The sequence below is a fragment of the Cebus imitator genome, unplaced genomic scaffold (genome assembly GCF_001604975.1).
Source record: "Cebus imitator isolate Cc_AM_T3 unplaced genomic scaffold, Cebus_imitator-1.0 Scaffold102, whole genome shotgun sequence".
Taxonomy (NCBI): domain Eukaryota; kingdom Metazoa; phylum Chordata; class Mammalia; order Primates; family Cebidae; genus Cebus; species Cebus imitator.
In genome coordinates, this window is record NW_016107417.1 from 3,931,940 (window position 1) to 3,951,191 (window position 19,252).

General features: G+C 58.0%; 2 protein-coding genes across 34 annotated transcripts in view; one reads left to right on the plus strand and one right to left on the minus strand.

Moving 5' to 3' along the window:
* The window catches only part of NRXN2 (neurexin 2), a 115,194-nt gene extending 111,805 nt beyond the window's left edge, over nt 1–3,389 (plus strand). For 16 of the 31 annotated variants that reach the window (XM_017537214.2, XM_017537227.2, XM_037741630.1 and 13 more), the window contains one exon: nt 1,480–2,507. In XM_017537214.2, the coding sequence (XP_017392703.1) occupies nt 1,480–2,366 (887 nt within the window). In that variant the 3' untranslated portion in view covers nt 2,367–2,507. Of the gene's footprint in view, nt 1–1,479 lie in introns of all 31 variants that reach the window. The other 15 variants (XM_017537230.2, XM_037741636.1, XM_037741640.1 and 12 more) reach the window with 4 other exon arrangements.
* A 3,864-nt stretch (nt 3,390–7,253) lies between these two features.
* SLC22A12 (solute carrier family 22 member 12) lies at nt 7,254–17,106 on the minus strand. 3 transcript variants are annotated; one of them, XM_037741673.1, is made up of 10 exons: nt 16,349–17,106; nt 15,419–15,522; nt 14,838–14,890; nt 14,492–14,660; nt 11,047–11,170; nt 10,763–10,878; nt 9,706–9,920; nt 9,123–9,231; nt 8,663–8,866; nt 7,254–8,118 (listed from the first exon to the last, which is right to left on the minus strand). In XM_037741673.1, the coding sequence occupies exons 1-10, from the start codon at nt 16,748–16,750 to the stop codon at nt 8,055–8,057; spliced, it is 1,560 nt and encodes a 519-aa protein (XP_037597601.1). In that variant the 5' UTR covers nt 16,751–17,106; the 3' UTR covers nt 7,254–8,054. The 3 variants fall into 3 exon arrangements, with proteins under 3 accessions (XP_037597601.1, XP_017392730.1, XP_037597602.1); XM_017537241.2 differs by having other exon boundaries at nt 14,736–14,890; XM_037741674.1 differs by lacking the exons at nt 14,492–14,660; nt 14,838–14,890.
* Nucleotides 17,107–19,252: the final 2,146 nt, after the last annotated feature.

Consider the following 19,252-nt stretch of genomic DNA (forward strand, 5'->3'; position numbering starts at 1 on the left):
ACACTCCTCCAAAGACTGATGGGAGTTATAGTTCTCACCTTTTGGGGGCTGATGGGAATTGCAGTTTCTGCCTAAGGGACTACAGTTAACAGACCTAGAGACCCATTCTCCCATCACAAAGCCCACTCGTTCCCATGGGCCCTATTTAGCAGGTGCTTCCCTCCCAGATGGCTGTGTATGTATTTTCTTTTCTTTTTTTGCTTTCTTCTTCTTTCTGTTGTTTTATTATTGTTTTAACAATAATAAGAGGGCTGGAGGCAGTCAAGCCCTGGCCAGGTCCTGGCGGCCCATGGGGGTTCTGGGGAGGGGGAGGGGGGAAGTCAGTGGGGGTAAGAGGTGGAGGGTGAAGACGAAAGTTGGGGAGTTAGGATTCGCTCAGGAACCATGTGGCCCTGCCCACTTCCCTCACTCCCTTCTTGTCCCCTCATACCCCTGCCTCCATATGGCTTCTCCCCACTCCTCCCAGAGTCCTATGGGACAGGACCCCGCTCCAGTGCGTCCAACTCCTCCCTGCCCACTCCTCCTCATGGGCCACCTCATCTCCCACTTTCAATGTCTCCTCTCCCGTGGCCACCCTGCAATTAGCCTTCCAAGCCCCATCCCATGGCCGTCCCCTCCCAAGACCTCTCACCCATGTAGCAATCCCTACATGGCTGCCTGTCACATCCTTACTCTCCTAGCCCTTCTGCCCACTGCTCCTCCCTCCCTGACATGCTGACACCAAGTGGTGGAAACCGCTCCTCAGCCCCAGCCTGCCCTGTGCAGAGTTTAGCTTTGTGTTGAATGAGGGGGAGAGGGACAAGTGAGGGCGGAGAGAGAGTTCAGGAGGATGCAGGATGCGCAGGGAGTAGAGAGTGAGGGAGGGAGATACCGAGCAGATAGACAGAAAACGTTGTACGGAAAAGTTGTTTTTTCTTATTTTTTTCCGGGAGAACCCGCTTACACAGCTCTGTTTGTAATTTTTTTCTTCATGCTAAAATCACACGGCCTATTTGTTGATGTAAGTTGCCTGAATTCCGTGGTATGCTATCTTCTTTTTTAAAAAAAAAAAAAAAAAAAAAAAAAGCAAAAAAAGAGAAAAATCTAGAAAAAAAAACCCTAAAAGATATTGTCGTTAGGTTTGTTTAAATGCTGCTGTTGTTATCTGTTTTTAAAGCCTTAAACCAGTAGAATTTTTTTTTCTGTTTCTTTTCAATTTCCTTTCCTTTCTGTTCCTTTTGATTTCTTAAGACAAACAAAAGACCAAAACCCAGAGAGTCACAGAGCCCGTGCGTGGGGTGCCCAGGGCATCTGAGCCGCTGCCCGCTTAAAGCGCAGTGCTCGGCCGGCTGGCGGGCGGGCCTGGCCCGCTCTAGTCTCCGCCAAAGCCAATTGGAACCGATTTGGGTGTGTGAGGCTGTTGTTTCTCTCTCTGTGCCGGCCGCCTGCGCCCTGGCCCTCGCTGACGCCCTCTCTTTTCTCTTCTCTCTCTTGTTCTAGGAGGAGAGTTAATATTGCCCATTATCACGGAGGACTCCTTAGATCCCCCTCCCGTGGCCACCCGATCCCCCTTCGTGCCCCCGCCCCCTACCTTCTATCCCTTCCTCACGGGCGTGGGCGCCACCCAAGACACGCTGCCCCCGCCCGCGGCGCGCCGCCCGCCCTCTGGGGGCCCGTGCCAGGCCGAGCGGGACGACAGCGACTGCGAGGAGCCCATCGAGGCCTCGGGCTTCGCCTCCGGGGAGGTCTTTGACTCCAGCCTCCCCCCTACGGACGACGAGGACTTTTATACCACCTTTCCCCTGGTCACGGACCGCACCACCCTCCTGTCACCCCGAAAACCCGCTCCCCGGCCCAACCTCAGGACAGATGGGGCAACGGGTGCCCCTGGGGTGCTGTTTGACCCCTCCGCCCCGGCACCCAACCTGCCAGCGGGCAAAATGAACCACCGAGACCCGCTTCAGCCCCTGCTGGAGAACCCCCCCTTGGGGCCCGGGGCCCCCACGTCTTTTGAGCCACGGAGGCCGCCCCCCCTGCGACCTGGCGTGACCTCAGCCCCCGGCTTCCCCCATCTGCCCACAGCCAACCCCACAGGGCCTGGGGAGCGGGGCCCGCCGGGCGCAGTGGAGGTGATCCGGGAGTCCAGCAGCACCACGGGCATGGTGGTGGGTATCGTGGCGGCGGCGGCGCTCTGCATCCTCATCCTCCTCTACGCCATGTACAAGTACCGCAATCGCGACGAGGGCTCCTACCAGGTGGATCAGAGCCGGAACTACATCAGTAACTCGGCCCAGAGCAATGGGGCAGTGGTGAAAGAGAAGGCCCCGGCTGCTCCCAAGACGCCGAGCAAGGCCAAGAAGAACAAAGACAAGGAGTATTACGTCTGAGCCCCTGGCACTTTGTCCCACTGCCAGCTGCCCCTCCTGGGAGGGACCGGGAGGAGGGTGCCGCCCTCTCCCTGCCAGGGGCCTGGGGACCCTCTCCCTGGCTGCCTCAGGCTTCTCTCACGAAGAGGAAACGCAAAAAAAGAAAAGGAAAACCCCGTGCTCGTCCCCTTCCTCCTGCCGTACACCGCGCGCGGCCTCGTCAGTCCCGGGTCTGACTGTCCCTCTCAGCTCTGCGCCTGCCAGGCAGGGCACGTGCTTACAGCCCTGGGTTGATTTATTTTTTTAAGGGGCGTAGTTTTATTTTGGTGGGGTTGGGTGGGAAGGAAGGCTGGGGGTTTTGTAAAGTGTCCACTACTCGTCCTGTTAATTTTCCTCAATTTTTCTTCTTCCTCCTTCTGTCCCTCCTGCCTTCCTTCTCTTTCCAAGCCCTCCAGTCCCCATCCCAGGCTTGCTGTGTCTCACTGTCCCCACCTTCCTTCCCCACTTTTTTTTTTGTGTGTCTGGTTTCTCCCTTCCTTTCCTCCCTTTGGGTTTCCAGAGTTGGTGGGAGGGTGGGCCCGAGTGGCCCAGTGGGTGGGTGGGGTGGGGCAGTGGGCATGTCCCCAAGTGCCCCAACTCCCCTCACCAGGAGAGGCACCTGCTTGGTGCCGCCCAGGGAAGGGGCTCAGGCCTGGCTGAAGGCCTGTTCTGTGTGTGCCGCCGGGCGATGTGCATTGATGGGGAAGCTGCTGGAGGAGCAGGGGTGGGGGGTGGGAGGGAGGGGAAAGGCAAATGCAGATATATATTACAGACAAATACTCTAGATTCCACGAGCAGCAGCCTGTGGCACCCGCTGGGCGCGGGCAGCAGCGAAAAGGGAGCAAGGTGTTGTCCACAGACTGCTGGGGTCACTTCTCTGCCCACGGGCTCTCTGCTCCCCCAGTTTTTTTGCTCTCTTTGTTAACAAATGTGTCTGAGTCTTGGAAAACACCCCAACCCCGGAAATGTGTGGGAAAAAGAAAACAAAAACTTTCCAAATTCCAACGGTCCTGTGCAGTTTTTTTGGGGTGGGTGCTGTTAGATCCTGGCTTTGGGCTTGGGCTGAGAGCTGGTAAGTCGCTCCCGAACTTTTGGGCTGAGCGTAGCTTTGGGTTCCTGGGATGACTTGTTTTTGTCTCACAGCATCCTGTGTCCTGTGTCCCTGCTGGGCTGAGGACCAGGCAGGAAATGTGGCTGGTCTCTGGCAGGTTCACAGACCTTAGCTTCTCAGGAAGGCAGGCAGATCCCTGGAGACCTTGGTTGCCCCGGATGGCTAATGGACTCATACCTTGGGGCATGTGTGCCGGGCACTGACCTGGGTGTGGGACAGATGCTGCCTCATCCTTCAGCAGCCCTTGGAGGGAGGAGGGGATTCCTGGCCTTGGAGACCTTCTTCAGTGGCTGCTCCCAGGTCTTGAGGTGAATGAGTGACTGAGTCTAAGTGGCCTCCAGTTCTGCCTGACTCTAGAATCTGTGTTCTTTCTCTTTCCTCTCTTGGGATTTGGACCCTGGTACCCTTCCTGCCCCCAAGTCCACTCTGGTTGACTGTTGGCAGCTACTGGGACTGAAGGTGGAAGGAGTGCTGGCCACCCTGTCCACCGTGTTTACTCGTTGGTGGAGACCCTAACAAGTCTGTGGTCCAGATGGACGTGTTAAGTGCTGGGTTTGTATTTTAAGTTTTCAGTCGCAAGGGACAGATACCCACGTGTGCAGGATCGTTAGGAGGGGAGAGCGAGGCGGGGTATGGACCTTGAGGGTGGCAGTCATGGGATGTTGCTCAACCTTGCTGTGTCACTCAGGACTCCTCCCTCGATCGGCTTCTCAGCCATCCACTCCGCAAGGCTTCCTCACACCTTTGGCTTGCCATCCGTCTCCACTGCCCGATTCTGCATCTTGATCTTCGTCTGCAGGGGGCTCTGGCTGTTGGCCAACTCATCCTGGCAGCATTTTGCAGTTCAAAAGCCTAGTCCCTCTTTAGGCCTGGCTGCCTCCATGCCTGCAGGAGCCCCACCCTTCAGCTGGGGAGCATCCCTTAGTGGGAGTGGCAGGTCCTGACCTGAGCAGCCTCCACTTGTCTCTAGAGGTGAGGTCAGCCTCATCTACTTCTCTTCCTTCTCTCCATCCCTGAAGGAACCTTTTGTCATGGGACCCTCCCCACCATGGTGCCCCCTAGGACCTCTTGAGATTCCTCCTGAAAAGTCCTAACAAGGGTGAGAGAGCAGAGCCCCAGGTGTGGGTTTGCATGAACTCAGCCCCTCCTTGCCCTTCTGATCCAGCCGCCTAGGGGTGAGGCTCAGGCCCTGCTTGTCCCCCAACTGCTCACAGTCTCAGAGCCAAAGTCAGCATCATTGAGGTCAGCTCTAAGCTGCTGTGGGAGTCTGGGAGAGGCCCTGGTTTGGTGCAATCTTGCTAGGACATCCTGTCCCTGGGTTGGTGATTAGAATCTCTGGGTTACAATCTCTCTGTCACTATTCTTTCGGACCAAGGGATAGAGACTTGGCTCGGATTCCCCTCCTCCCATCATGACTAGCCAAAGAAATAAAGACAGGCAGGTAGGGTTCCTTGGTGTTAGGAAGGGAAGGAATATCCTTACCTCAGAAATTTCTAGAATGACCCTAAACAAGAGAGGGGACAGCCTATCAGGTAGGGGGGCAGGAAGAGGGGCAGTCCAGGAGTTGGACGAATGGACCCCAGTCCTGCTGGTTGCCATATGACTGTGAGACTTGTCTTTCCCTCTGCATAAGGTGGCTCAGGGTTCCCGTCATTCAAGGGCTTGGTTATAAGAGGACAGATTCCTGGACTCAGCCATTGACTCAGTTTACCCATCGTAAGAGATGGTCACCTGCTTCTCAGTGTATCATCTTGTGCCACTGATGTTGAACTTAGCACCTGGGCCTGAGCTAAGCTCCTCAGGGTGTGGCTGGCCTGGCAGTGACCCCAGTAGTGTCCCAGACAGTCCCTGATGGTATGTCCAGGGCCTGATGGTGGCTGAGATTCCAGGCGTCCTGGCTCCTTGGTGGGTGGTCTTCACAGGGATGTGTTAGGAGATTCCACCTCAGGGCTCTGAAGGACAGGGGTTTGGGGAAGGAGTTCACAGACCTGCCCTCATCATGCAAGCGCCCAGGAGGAGGAACACTAGCCCAGCCAGTGCCCAGCTCTTCTGGATAGAAGCCCCTTCTTGAAGGCAGATCTGGAGCTCGTGGGGCTTGGTGCTGCCTCTTCCCATACTTCCTTCTGGGTGAGCTGTGGGCTTGGCTGGAGGCAGGAGAATGGACAAAGTTGGTCCTGAGCCACTTTCCTCATCCTTGCTGCCTGAGGTCTCTACTGCCATGGGGATGAGACGATGGGGTGGTTATGGGTTCTTTTTTCCCTTGGCTCCTCCATCTCAGGGTGTCCTCACAGCTTCTGAGGTTGGAGCTCCTGTGGTGGGCATCAGAACATAGTGTGTCCCAAGCAAAAGCTTGCCATTCTGGTGGGCTTGTGGCTGCTGCTGAGGGAGGCCCTTTTCCCTTCACTGACACCCACTTGGCCATGGTGAGGCTGTTCACTCCCCAGAGGGACAGGGCCCTGGGCCCTCCCAGCTTCCAGGGCCTCTTGAGTTAATCGAGGGGGGGTGACTTAGTTTGGAAGCAGACAGTTCTTGTGCCCCGGTGATGTGGCCAGGTGGGGCTCTGGAGGCCTGCTGACGGTTTAAATCCTGATACTGCCCTCACTTACCTGAGTGTCATGGGCCATCAGGTGCTTCAAACCTCAGGATGTGGGCAGAGGGGTAGCCCAGACCCACTGGGTGAGCTGGAGGGATATCCCAGAAGACAGGAGGGGGCCATCTCCCACCAGCCCTGGGTTCTACCTTCCAGAAGCTTCTGGAAACCCTAAGGTCTCAAGAATGCTGTTCAAGGGTAAGAAAAGCCACTGGGCCTCAGCTGGGCAGCAGATAGACAAAAGACAAGAAGTCCAGGGCAGACTGAGATGACCTAGTATTCAGGCATCTTCACAAGCAGGATCCCTGCTTGCGGTTCTTTACTGAGGGGTGACCATAGGTAGGTAGCCGGAGTACATGGCCCCCCAGAGGCCCAGGAGCTGCAGCTGACAAGACCAGGCCAAGCAGTGACCCCCGTTCCTGTGGGGACAAAGAGCTGCTTTCTGTTTTCCCATCCCTGTGTGTGTGCACGTGCATGTGGGCAAGTGTGCACACATAGCTAATGTGTGTGTGTTGGGTGGGGGGCACAGCGCTCAGTGGAGGTGCCTGGAAGCATAAATGCTTGCACAGGTGGACCCAGAGACCATCTGAGCATGGCCCCGGGGTGGTGCAGGTGACTAGCTAGGCTAGCAGGGACCTGCTTGGGTAGCAAATGGCTCCCGCCTGCACCCCGACCTCTGTGTGTGCTGCACTGCATTTCTCCACGAGCCATGCTCATGGACACTGTGGGCCCCTGGCCTTGCCGCTGCCTCCAGGAGAGTTACTGGACACCCAGATAGTGAGGCTGGGTTGGGGGAGTCTGGGGTATTGTGGCCAGAGTGGGGCTCTGGTGGCCTACTGAAGGGTTTAAATCCTGATACTGCCCCCACATAGCTGAGTGTCATGGGCCAACAGGTTTTTCAAGCCTCAGTTTCTTCATCTGTAAAATGGGGTAATGTTTGCCCTTCAGGGTTCAGGAAAATGTGAAGTGAAATGATGCTTTGAGGTGCCCAGCACAGCACCGGGCCCACAACTGGGGCTGGAAACAGCAGCCACTCTGGCCTGGTACATGGGGCAGGGAAGCTGGCTTGGGAAAGCCCACCCCAGCAAGGAGCCCCCAGCACTTTCCTCCTCCCCCCAACCTGGGAGGATCCTGGGGGCTCATAACTGGAGTCAGTGAGGGGCAGCCATTCATTTGTTCCTTTATTCAATCCCTCACACCAATGCCCCTCTGGCCCAGCACCGTGTGGGGAGCTGGGACATGGGGACATGGGACTGTCCCAACCCTCTGGGAACTCATAGGCTGGCAGGGTGGGAGGAGGCAGGCTTGTGGCTATAACTGTGGGTAGGAGTTTCACGGGCACTTCTGGCTGGCCCTGGACCCCTGGAAGGAGGGCCACTGGCCTGGGTTTAGGGGTTAAGTAGGGTCTGTCAGGGATGAGGGTGGGAAGAGGACTGCAGGTAGAGGATGTGGCGCGCAGGTGATTGAGGTCTGGAGGGACATGGGGAGGGTCCGGGGGCCAGGCTCACAAGGGCTTCTGGGTAAAGCTGCAGAGCTGAGACTCTACTGCTTGTGTGGAGCCAGGAGAGGTCTTGACCATGGATGGTGGTTAGCTCTGAGCTCTGGGCAGGTGAACAGCAGTGGGGGGACAAGTGGCAGTGAGGGGGCAAGCAGAGAGTTGGCAAGGCCAGCTGGTTCCCCTGGGCCTGGCTCCTCTGCTCTCCAAAGCCACAAGGGCAGAGCAGGGTGATGATGCCCTGGGCCACCTCCTGCCAATCAAACCGTCCTTTGCCCCTTCAGTATTGAAGGGGGCCCCTTTGTTGTGAGAGGGGCAGAGCTCAGATGGAGGGGCACCCCTTGGGAGAGTGGGAACCTAAGAGGGCAGCTTCTGGGTCCTGTGGAAGTGGAGGCCTTTGCTCTCCTCCTGCTTTCTCCAGATGACAGAAGAAGACTCTTCCTCCGATCATCCCATTGCAGGCTCCCCAGGACACTAAAAACGTGTGGATTTCAGGATAGAGTTCTCCAGCGTGCCATGTGTTGCCGCCTTTACTGCCCTGTTCAGAAAACACATGGGAGTGTGTCTTGGGGTGCAGAGTGACCCCTGACCCTTGACCTGTGTCCATCCCAGGGACTCAGGGGATGCCACCACCCTGCTCTCGGGGACCCAGAACTGAGCTACGGAGCATGTGATGGGGGTGGGGTGTGCAGTGACTGCCCTGTCAGCCATCAGGGCTTTAGAGGTAGAATCTGAGGCTTGTGAGGGCACACAGCAATGGCTGGATCTCCCTCTCAGGAAGGACCATCCAATTCTTTCCCCTTGGTCTCTCTCGGGCTGGACTTGGGGGAGCTTGGCCACTCGTGCCTCAAATGGTGGAGTAAAGGGCAGAGGACAAAGCCCTGGGTCAAAGCCCTGGTAGCCCAAGACCGGGCCCTGGGTCACCACTCTCCCAGAGGTGTGCTGTGTGACTCTGGGCCAATTCCATGTGCCTGGGCCTCTGTTTCCCCCTCTGTCCAGTGGCGGGGATGGATGAGCAGGCTGCCTTGTGCTGGGGTTCTCTGGTGGGAGGGAGGGGTGGTCCTGAGGCTGGGTCCACTCACTGGTTCTGCACATCTTGGATGGTGTCGGGCAGCGGCAGGTTCTGGGTCTCAGGCAGAAGCAGTGTGGCCAGACCACTCAGCACTGGCACCATCCCGTACACCAGCAAGGGCAGCCAAGTGCCGTGGACATCCAGAAGCCGGACCAGAGGTCCCAGGATGGCTCCTCCACGGGCTGCCATCTGGCCCAAGCCCACTGCGGTCATCCTGCCAATGCAGATGCACCTAAGTGCCTAGTCTGCCTGCCCTTGACCTTGACCCTGCACCCTGGGCCAGGCCTATTTGGCCCAGGGGGGTCCAGAGGATCAGGCTGGGCTTGGGACACACCTGAGCATCCCCGAGACCACACAAGAGGGAGACACATGACATGGACATCTAGGTTTGAGGGAAGATACTCCTGCCCGGGGGTGCCCCTCGGCCCAGCCCAGGGCATCCCTCTCCTGGAGCCCAGGCCCAGCCTCACCTGAGCACGGTGGGGAAGAGCTCGCTGCTGTAGATGGTCATGCAGGTGAAGGCGGCCCCCACCCCGCCCAGCCCCAGCACGGCTAGGGCTGAGCGCAGAGCCCCCATTTCTGTGGGTAAGATGGGACTAGTGAGCTTGGTGGGGGGCCCAAGATCAGATGGGAACTCCCTTCAGCCCAGGTGGCTTATGCCTGAGCTGCAGGCCTCTCTCCAAATGTTTGGGAGTCATCTCCACCTGGGTATCCTGTCCTGAGTGACCTCATGGCCATACCCACAATCTGCTCCACACTGAGACACCCAGAGCCAGACCCTGGGACCCTTCCTTGACCCCCGTTTTCCTCCTGCTGCAATCCATCACTCAATTCTCATTTTATCTCCACACTTTTCCCTGGCGCCACCCCTGCCACTCCTTCATGGCTCTTGCTGGCCCAGCGCAGTCACTGTCCCTAGATGGCTCCAGCAGCCTCCTCCCTAACTGGGGATCTGCTCTTATCCAGCACCTCCGAGGAGGGGCCAAAGTCTCTGTTCCCAGCTCGAGCTCCCCCAGGTAGGGAAGCCTCTGGTACACAGCTTTGTACCCTTACCCTGGGGCACCAGTGTGTTGGCCAGAATGCAGAGCCCTGCCAGCAACATGGATGTGGCCTGCGTGGGGCGGCGGCCCAGGTGGGTCAGCAGCAGAAAGGTGCCTGTCTTGGCCGGGATGTCCACAACACCAATGAGTGTCTGGAGCAGGAAGATGTTGCTGCCCAGGGCCTGCAGGTCCAGGGCCAGGCCGAAGAAGGTGAAGCCAAAGGTGAACCTGGGGGTGCGGGTAGGGGGCAGGGGAGTCAGAGTGGGAGCAGTGGGGGGAAGGAGTCAGGGTGGGGGTGGTGAACAGGGGGTATCAGGGTGGGGGTGGCAGGTAGGGAGGTCAATGTGGGGGTGGGGGTCAGGGTGGTCAGGGTGGAGGTGGTAGGCAGGGGGCGTAAGGGCAGGGGCAGTGGACAGGGTGGGGGTGATGGGCAGGGGGCAGGGGCCAGAAGGGCGCTGCTCTTCTGGCCCTTCAGCTGCTGGCTCTGTGTGGCGGGGCCAGTGTCTAGACTGTGTTTCCCAGGTCCCCTTGCCGACATGGTTTCCCTTTGGGTTTGGCTGATGGGAGGCATTGGTGAGAGGCTGGAGGAGGGGGGAAGCAGGGGGTTTCTGCCTCCCTCTCTGCATAGGGGCTTTGTCTGGGAGTGACTGTGTCCCTTCCATGGCTCCAGCTGCCACTGAACAGGCCCTCCCTCCTTGGCCTGGGTGGTGTTGGTCTTTACTGGATGACCGAGGGTCCTGGACTCTGGTAAGCCTGCTCCACCCTCCCCAGCCCCTTCACACCAGGCAAGGGTGCTTGCTACCCATGCTCTGCCGGATAGCCCCACGTCCCGCCTGGCTCCCAGCCCTCCCAGGAGCTTTGTTAGGGATCGAATTCATCACTTCTATCTGCTTTGCCCCTTATTAAAGCCCCCTCAGTGAGCCCACCCAGCCTGGGCTGTCCCCTGTCAGGAGTGACTGACAGAGGGGAAGGTGACTGCTGCAGGCCAGGGGACCAAGTGGAGCTGGGAGAGCTGGCGGCTGAGTTTCCAGGTTCCCCTGTGGAGGTGGGCTTGGGTGAAGGGCATCTACCAGCACAACGTGGAGATACAGGTCCGGAGGCGCAGGCTGGGGATGCGGAGCAGGGTGCCCAGGCTGGCAGGAGCCTGGCCCACTCTCAGCTCCTCCCGCATGGCTGAAAACAAGACCTGTGGAGGTGACAGTGGGTGCTGTTGGCACTGGGGGTGCCGGGCACCTCCTCCTCTCTGAGACCTTCTTCCCAGGGAGCTCAGGTGCTTGGTGAGTCTCCCAGGGTGCCCTGTGCAGGGCCAGAGAGAGGGTCTGAGGGTCCAGGTTTGAGGAGGACCCAGCCTCACCTCAGGGGTCAGCGAGTCCCACACTGCCCGCTTCCTGTTGATGGCAGCCACTCTCCGCAGTTCCTGCAGGCCCTGGTCCAGCCTGCCTGTGGTGAGGAGCCATCGTGCGGACTCTGCCAGCCACCTGAAGAGGGGGTGTGGGAGGGGTCACTGCCTGTGGCCCCCAGGACCTGGCCTGCCCCAGCCTCAGACCGCCCCCCTGTACCCCCTCCTCCAGGCCTAGGGCTCAGGGCTGTGAGGACCCCCAAGGGCGTTGTGGCAGCCATGCCCTCTCGGCCGCCCTCCTTCCCCAGCAGGTGACCCCTTCTGCTTCCTCTCCCTCCTGGGGGGTTGCGGTTGGTGGTCTGTAGTTCTCATCCTGGGGCTGGCTGCTGGGGTGGAGAGAGGGAGGACTCTGCTGTCCCCTTCCTGCCTCCGTCTGGACCCCACAGCCCTTCCCCTGCCTCACTAGGAACCTGACTTGGTTGCAGTCAGGGCCCTTACGGCTAGGGACCACTGTCTGCAGGGCTGTCGGGGTCCACCCCTGTCTGGGCATCTCCCATACCACACGGCCTTCCTGTCCACCCCACAGCTGCATCCTCCTGCAGACAGCTTCACTGCCACCCCGGGGCTCAGGCTGCAGGCAGGGTCCCCACAGCACCAGCGCCCTCTGGCTGCCCCCAGTCAGCCGGTTCCCAGGCCTCCAGCGCCCCTCACACCTGAGTCCCCGCTACCTCGGCCTCATGAACCCAGCCCCTCCCCTCCTCGAGGCAGGACCCAGCCCTCACACTGACCTGGTTCCCACTCCCCTCAGCGTCTAACCGAGCTCCGTGCGCCACCCCGCCCACCCTGCTGAGTGCCTGTCACGCCCACCACTCTACAATGCACCTGCCTTAGGCCTTGGCTCCTGGAGGTCCTTCAGCCAGACATGCTGTCCCCTATGAGCAGCCAGGGTGGTGCCACCTGCCCCACACCCACCGGGACTTAGGGATTTTAGGGACACCCTCCTTGGGGATTTTCAGAACGGCGGGAGATGTGGGGATTCCAGGTCCATCTACCTCCATATTAGAGGTAGAGTTGATGAACCTGGTGACCTGGTGCACTTGGTGGGGGGATGGTGAGGGAGAGAGAGGCATCATGGCCATTGTGACTCCACATCTGGTGAGTTTGGGGGCTGTTCCCCACGCTGGGGAAGACTTCGGGAGGAGAGGCCTAAGGAGATGTTTGTGGGGATGAGATACCAATAACGGAGCCGTCACATGGGCAGTTGGAGGCGCGAGGCTGGAGGTTGCTGGGGGAGGCAGGACTGAGTGGAGATTTGGGGTCTGCAGCATTTGGAGGGAGCTGGGGCTGCAAGCAAGGGTGAGATTGCCTGAGGGGGAGAGTGCAGACCGCAAATAATGGTGGTCGGCTCATTGTGGGTGACCCTGGGAAGGGCAGTTTTGGTGGAGAAGAGGGAGAAAGCTGGCTGGGATGTGTTGGAGGCGACTGGGAGGGAGAAAGCGAGCCCCATTCTCAGATGTCCACACTCCAGCTTGTTCATCAAGCCCTAGGCACAGTTTGTGAGGCCACGATGTGTGGAATTCCCTATGAACTCCACGTCGGCAGAGACCACATATCTGTTCATAGCTGGTGTCAGCTGCTCCTGGGACATGATAGGTGCTCAGTAGTTATTTGTTGAATGGATGAAGTAATGAATGAATGGGCACTTCTTCAGCACTGTGGGTGCATGTATACCAAGGAAAGGGGGTTCAGCTCTGTGGCCCTGCATCAGCATAGGAGAACTTTTACCTTCTACTCTCTACCCTCTTGGTGTTGGGGGGGTCAAGCTGCCACCCCAGAATGCTCTTGTCAGACATGATTGCCTCTTTGTGGAGCCACTGTGTGAGATGTAATTGTCTCCTGCTCTAAGGAGTGCCTGAAAATTGTTATTCCACTCCAGGCTGTTGGGTGGGGAGATTTGTGGAGTCAGCCTTCTTCCCAGTATGGGTGCTGGCACCTGTTCACCACTGAGCCTCTGCTGTGCTCCTTTCTGTGGTGGTCCCAATGGCCAAACAACTACTAAATGCAGGGCCTGTGTATAAATGAGCCAGGCTCAGCCCCGCCCACAAATGGCCTCTGTCCATCCATCTATCCATTCATCCATCCAGTTCATCCAATTCATCTATCTATCCATCCATTCAACAATCCAACCATCCATCCATCCATCCATTCCATTCCATCCATCCATCCATCCATCCATCCATCCATTCCATCCATCCATCCATCCATCCATTCTATTTCATCCATCCATCCCATCCATCCATTCATCCATCTATCCATCCATTCCATCCATCCATCCATCCATTCAACCATCCATCCATCCATCCATCTATCCATCCATCCCATCTATCCATCCATCATCCCATCTATCCATTCATCTATCCATCCATCCCATTCATCCATCCCATCCAACCATTCAATCCATCATCCATCCACCTGTCCATTCCATCCATCCATCCACCCCATCATCCATCTATCCCATCCATCCCATCTATCCATCCATCCATCCATTCAACCATCCATCCATCCATTCCATCTATCCATCCATCCATCCATCCCATCCATCCATCCATTTCATCCATCCACCTATCCATCAATTCAACCATCCATCCATCCATTCATCCATCCTTCCAACCAACCATCCATTCAATTAACTATACAATCCAATCCATCTATCCAACTCACCCGTGAACTCCTCCAATCCACCCATCTGTCAACCCATTTATCTGTCTATCTCTATCTACCTATCTATTTCTACTTACCTATCAATCCATTCATTCAACAAATATTTATTTAGCACCTACTATGTGCCAGGTGCTTGGCAAAGACCAAGCCTGATTTATTTCAGGTGAGTGCCGACATGTCCTAACTTCCCACACATGCTGGCCCTGTGGGGGACTGTGGGGTCCTCTCTGATGAGTGGGTCCTGGTCCCTGTTCTCTAGCAGACAGACACATGCATCGATAATGTCAGCCTATGAGGCAGACTGAGGTTTTGTGCTGTGTGTGCGTGTGTGTGTTGTATCTTTCCACCCGCTCCCCCAGCCTAGCTCAGTGCTGCCATCCCTGGCACAGAAGAGGGGCTTAGAAGATGGGCTTGGCAGCACAGATGCCAAGGCAGGCAGGTACAGGAGAGGGGAACAGGCCAAGAGGTGAGGAGAAGGAGGGAGGAAAGGAGAAGAATGAGTAGGAGAAGGTGTACTTGGAAGGAGCAGGAGAGGCGCCCTGGGGACCTGAGCCCTGGCTGGTGTGGGTGTCTCGGGCTTGTGGCTGGTCCACTCTGCCAGGCTTCTGGCTTTCCTGCTGCCCATGCACCCCTAGCCTCTAGCACTCCCCAGCCCCCAGGGAAAGGAGAGTCTCCCATTCTCCCATTTGGAGAGTGGGCAGGATCTCCTCCGAGGAGGGGAGTGGGGTGCTGAACCCACCATGAGCACAAAAAGAAGAGGAAGAAGGGGACCGAGAGAGCCAGCTGCAGCAGCGTCCAGTCCCGCACTCCGTAGGCCACCGCGGCCATTAGGAAATGGCCGAAGCTGAAGCCCAGAGAGTTCAAGGTCATCACCAAGGTTCGGGCCCGCGCCGCTGTCCACTCTATCACTGCAAGGAGACCAAGTGGGTCAGCCCTGGAGCCTGCATGGAGCCCCCCTGCATGGCGCCAGTTTGGAGACCTACGGAGACTGCCTGTGCTCATCATGATGCCTGCCATGGCAAAGGCCAACAGGAAGCGGAGCAGGCAGTACACAGGGAAGGTGGGGGCGAAGGCAGCTGCCGTGCCCGTCACGGCCATCTGAAGGTAGCTCCAGGTCAGCACCAGCCTGCGCCCGAGCCTGCGGCACAAACCAGGAAGAGGTGGGGTCTGTGGCTTGACACAGCACTGGCCGGGGGTGGGGTGGGGTCTGGACAACCGAGAGCCCACCCTGTGCTTGCCCAGTGAGCTGAGATCACACTGAAGCGGCACCTGGGTGAAACCCGCATTTTCCACCTATGGAAGACTCGACCACAAGGAGCATCCCAAGGCTGGAGCCAAAGGGAAGGGTTCCAGCCGCTGGGAGCACTCAGGCAGCAGCTGAAGGCGGGTGCCTGGCCAACCCCGTTTTAGCAGCAAATGTTTGCTGGGGAGCAGCAATCCTCTACCACTCCCAGGGTAAAGTTGGTGAACTCGAGGCTCAGAGAGGGTTCCAGGTCTCCCTACGTGGCACAGCTGCAGGGTGGCAAGTGCGAGACCCACACCCAATAAGTAGGGTGCTTTCTAGACTGGGTTTTGTGAGGCTTGTTTGGGGCCAGTTGGGGCCAGGGGTCTAGGAGAGCAGGGGCGGTGAGGGGAATGGGGGCCTGTCTGGACTGGGTGTACTCACCTGTCTGAGGCAGGGCCGCACGCAGCAGCTCCCACCAGAATCCCAGCCAGGTAGATGGACTGGGCCATGGGCTTCAGGGCATGAGAGTCACACACCAGGTCCCACTGGTGGGAGAGGAGGGGGCTGAGCTCAGGAGGCTGGGAGAGCCCTGGCAGAGGGGCAGAGGAACTGCATGAGAGGCCCCCAGGGAGATGGGCGGGGTGGGTGGCCTGGTGACCTCTAGGGTTTTAGAGCAACACCCTGTGGAACAGGGAGAGCACCCGCAAGCATAGTTTGGCCTTTGGAGGAGCCATCCTCTGCCTAAGCTCCTCCATGGTTCCCTATTGCCCAGTGGGTCTCTAGCCACATCTGCCTCTCTCTCCTGCCTCTCCACTTGGCAGCAGCCACCCGAGCTGATACCCTGGCCCTTCTCCCAGAGGCTGCTTCCTCCCAGAGGCTGCTTCCTCCCGTTCTTTATAAAGAGGTCCTTCCCACTTGCTGGAAGGAGCTGCCCCTCTCCACTTGCCTGGATTTGCCCAGTGCCCACTCTGGGAGGCAGCCTGGGGTGGTCCCTTACCCTGTGTGCCTTGGGCTCGGGGAATCCAGTGAATCATCACTGAGTCCCCTGAGGCTGAGTTGACCAGAGTCATGGCTGATGCGTCAGCAGGGCCGGGACCAGGTGAGGCCGGTGAGGAACCAGGAGCCAGCATTCAGAGGTGCCCGCCCAAATGCCCCCCGCACCTCCAGGAGCCTGGGCTGGCCTGGTCTGTAGACCGATCCCTGCCGCCCACTCCCCTGTGTGTGGCTGACAAGAGGCTGAGAGGCTCGAGAGTGAGCGGGGCCTGGGGAGGCGGGTCCCTCCCAGGACGGGACCTTTGAGTCCGACCCACTGTGATCCATGGCCCTGACCTCCGCGGTGCCGGACTCGAGTGGCTCTGGGGGAGGCCCTACCTTCATCACGATGGTGGACGTGAAGGTGCTGCGGTCATAGACCCAGCCGTCCACACACGGCTCTGTGTCGGCCTCGCTCCAGCTGGAGGCCGTGGCGTTGGGGTCCAAGAGCTGCCACTGTGGCTGGCGGAAGCGGCGGCACTGGTGGGGCCTCTGGTTGGGGCCCGGCGGGATTGAGACAGCCAAGAGCGCCTCGGGACTTAGCTCCCCTGGGATGCCAGCCTGGGCTGTGCTGTTGTCCAGGAGGGGTGCCCAGCAGCGGTGGCTGGGCACAGCGGCCGAGAAGTTCTCCAGCATGTTCTGGGTGGACAGCCACATGATGGAGACCATCAGAGCCACTGTCTGGAGAACCTGGAACCTGCCCAGGCCACCCACGAGGTCCAGGAGTTCAGAAAATGCCATAGAACCTGATCAAGGGGCCCAGGAGAGGGGCCCACTTCACAGGGACTGGCCCAGAGCAAAGGGGCCCAGGTGGCAGGCTTGCTTCCCCCACAGTGGTGCCCACAGTGGCTTCTCCAGCTGGGCAGCTGGGAGCATGTCAGCAGCCGCTGGCTTCGCAGACTCGGGCTGGAGGCTCAGGCTCTCTGGGCATCTGACTGCTGGTGTCACTTGGGGTGGCTCCAACCAGGTCCTGAGGCTGCACGAGGTGATTCTGAGACCTCCAGCATCTCCCCAGAGAGGCAGCTGCCCCAGCCCTCCCAGAAAAGCTGACTTTGGGAAGTACGGAGTGTGGAGACTGAAGATGTTAATTCCAGACTGGAATTAAAGTGTGACCAGGTGATGCTTATGGAACGGAGTTCAGCAATCATTTCCTCAGTCAAAATTTAACTAGTGCTGAGGGAGGCTCAGGCGCGAGGGAACCTCAGCCTCCCCCACTCTGTGGGCCGGTGCCAGCCTGGTCTTTGCCAGGTCTGGGGGAGGCCTGGGTTCTTCTCTTGGCTGCTGTGGGATGCCAGGGCTGCCTGCTCCCTTCAGTGCCGCTGCCTGCTCCCTTCAGTGCCCCTGCCTGCCCACATCCCAGGGTGGCTAAGCCAGGAGAAGGCGGGCCAGAGGGTCCCCCTAACTTGGGGCTGGGGAGCTGTACAGGCCTCTGGGCGGCCCTGGGTCACTGAAGTTGCCCAGCCTCTGTGCCTCCCAGGCTGTGCAGCCTGGCCCTGCTCGTGGCCCCACCCCTGGCCCCTGCCTCCACTCACCTGCTGTGATTGATGCCCTGTACCCCCTTTGCAGTTGCCCTGTCCTGAGCCCTCAGTGGAGCTTCCCAGCATCAGCAGACACCCCAGAGACTCTCCAAGTTCAGTGTGTCCAATGCCACCCTGAGATCTCTGTCCCCTCCCCAAATCTACACCTCCTGAGAGCCCCACTTCAGCTATGGCCTCCCACGTCATGGTCCCTGCCCTGGAACCCAGCATCTTGGTTCATGCCTCGGGCTCCCTGCCTCCTGATACCGCCAGGGGCCAAGCCCTGCTAGTTTTGCCTCCTAAGAATTTCTCTCTCCCCACCTCCCCAACTCCACAGCTATTCCTGCCCTGGTCTTCCTGCCTTGACTCCTGCCCCTGGACCCACCCCACACTGCAAACCCTTGGATCAAATCCTGCTTAAAAGCCAAGGGGCTCCCAATCAACGACAGCTAGCAATGCCTTACCAGGGCAGGGGGGCAGGCAGCAGTGTGTGCTGGCACAGAGTGTGGGATTCAGGAAAGGCTAGACCAAGGCCAAGAGACCTCCCTTGGTCTCAATAGCTAATTCTCTAAACAAAAGGTCCAGAGTACATAGAGGAGTTAAAAAGAGAGAGAGAGAGAGAGAGAGTGTGTGTGTGTGTGTGTGCATGTGTGTCTGTGTGTGTATTGCTAAGTGGGGTGGCTCATGCCTGTGATCCCAGCACTTTGGGAGGCTGAGGTGGGCAGATCACTTGAGGTTGGGAGTTCAAGACCAGCTTGGCCAACACGGCAGAATGCCGGCTCTACTAAAAATACAAAAGTTAGATAAACGTGGTGGTGGTGCTGTCTGTAATTCCATCTACTTGGGACCCTGAGGCAGGAAAATCTCTTGAACCCGGGAGGCAGAGGCTGCAGCAAGCCAAGATCATGCTACTGCACTCCAGCCTGGGCGACAGAGTAAGACTGTCTCAAAAAAAGAAGAAGAAGAAGAAGAAGTGTATGTGTATGCAGGTGTGTGCACATGCCTGTGTATGTGTGCACGTTTGCACAAGTGCATGTGTGTACATGTGTGCATGCGTATATGTGCAATGCAGCAGTGATGGCAACCCAGGTGTTTCGTTTTATGTGCTTTGGGAACAAAACTCTCCATTTGAGGCACAACTCCCCTCCCATCTACTTCTTTTTGCTTCACCTACTCTTTCTCCTGCCCCTCCACATGGCTTACCAAGCCAACTTCTCTGCCTCCCTGGACTCTGCACCTTGACTCATCCACTGCTGCCACCATGTGCCCTACACGTACTTGCTCAGTTCCCATCCCTGCTCATGCTAGACCTCCAGCCTGGAATGCTGTCTCCACGCTCACCCTTAGGCCACATACTATGTGGACTGGGAACATTCCAAATACTGCCTCCCCCAGCAGGCTCTCTTTGCTTATTCCTGCCTATATCCAGGGCTCAGAGTTTTCAGTGGAGTCCCATCTTTACACTGTCCTGCATTCTTCTTGAACCCTTGACCTCAGGTGATCCACCTGCCTCGGCCCCCAAAGTGATGTGAGTCACAGCACCCAGCCATGTCCTGCATTATTCTGTTATGGTCCAGTTGGTCTTATTTTCAGCAAGCTCCTGGCAGTCTGGGACCCTTCTTTAGAGCCTCTTTGGAAGGGATCTGTATAACAAATAAAGGCTCCATGAAGACTTGCTGAAGTGCATGGATGATTTTTTTTTAAACTTCCATTTTTTCTAATTATG

What these genes read in the sequence shown, in the direction of transcription:
- SLC22A12 (XM_017537241.2), bottom strand. Translation starts at nt 16,750, where the DNA reads ATGGCATTTTCTGAACTCCTGGACCTCGTGGGTGGCCTGGGCAGGTTC. An exon ending in TGTATCTCCACGTTGTGCTG is followed by an intron (nt 9,921 to 10,762) that starts GTAGATGCCCTT and finishes CCGCACCCCCAG; the next exon opens with GTTCACCTTTGGCTTCACCT. An exon ending in ATCCAAGATGTGCAGAACCA is followed by an intron (nt 8,119 to 8,662) that starts GTGAGTGGACCC and finishes TTTTCTGAACAG; the next exon opens with GGCAGTAAAGGCGGCAACAC.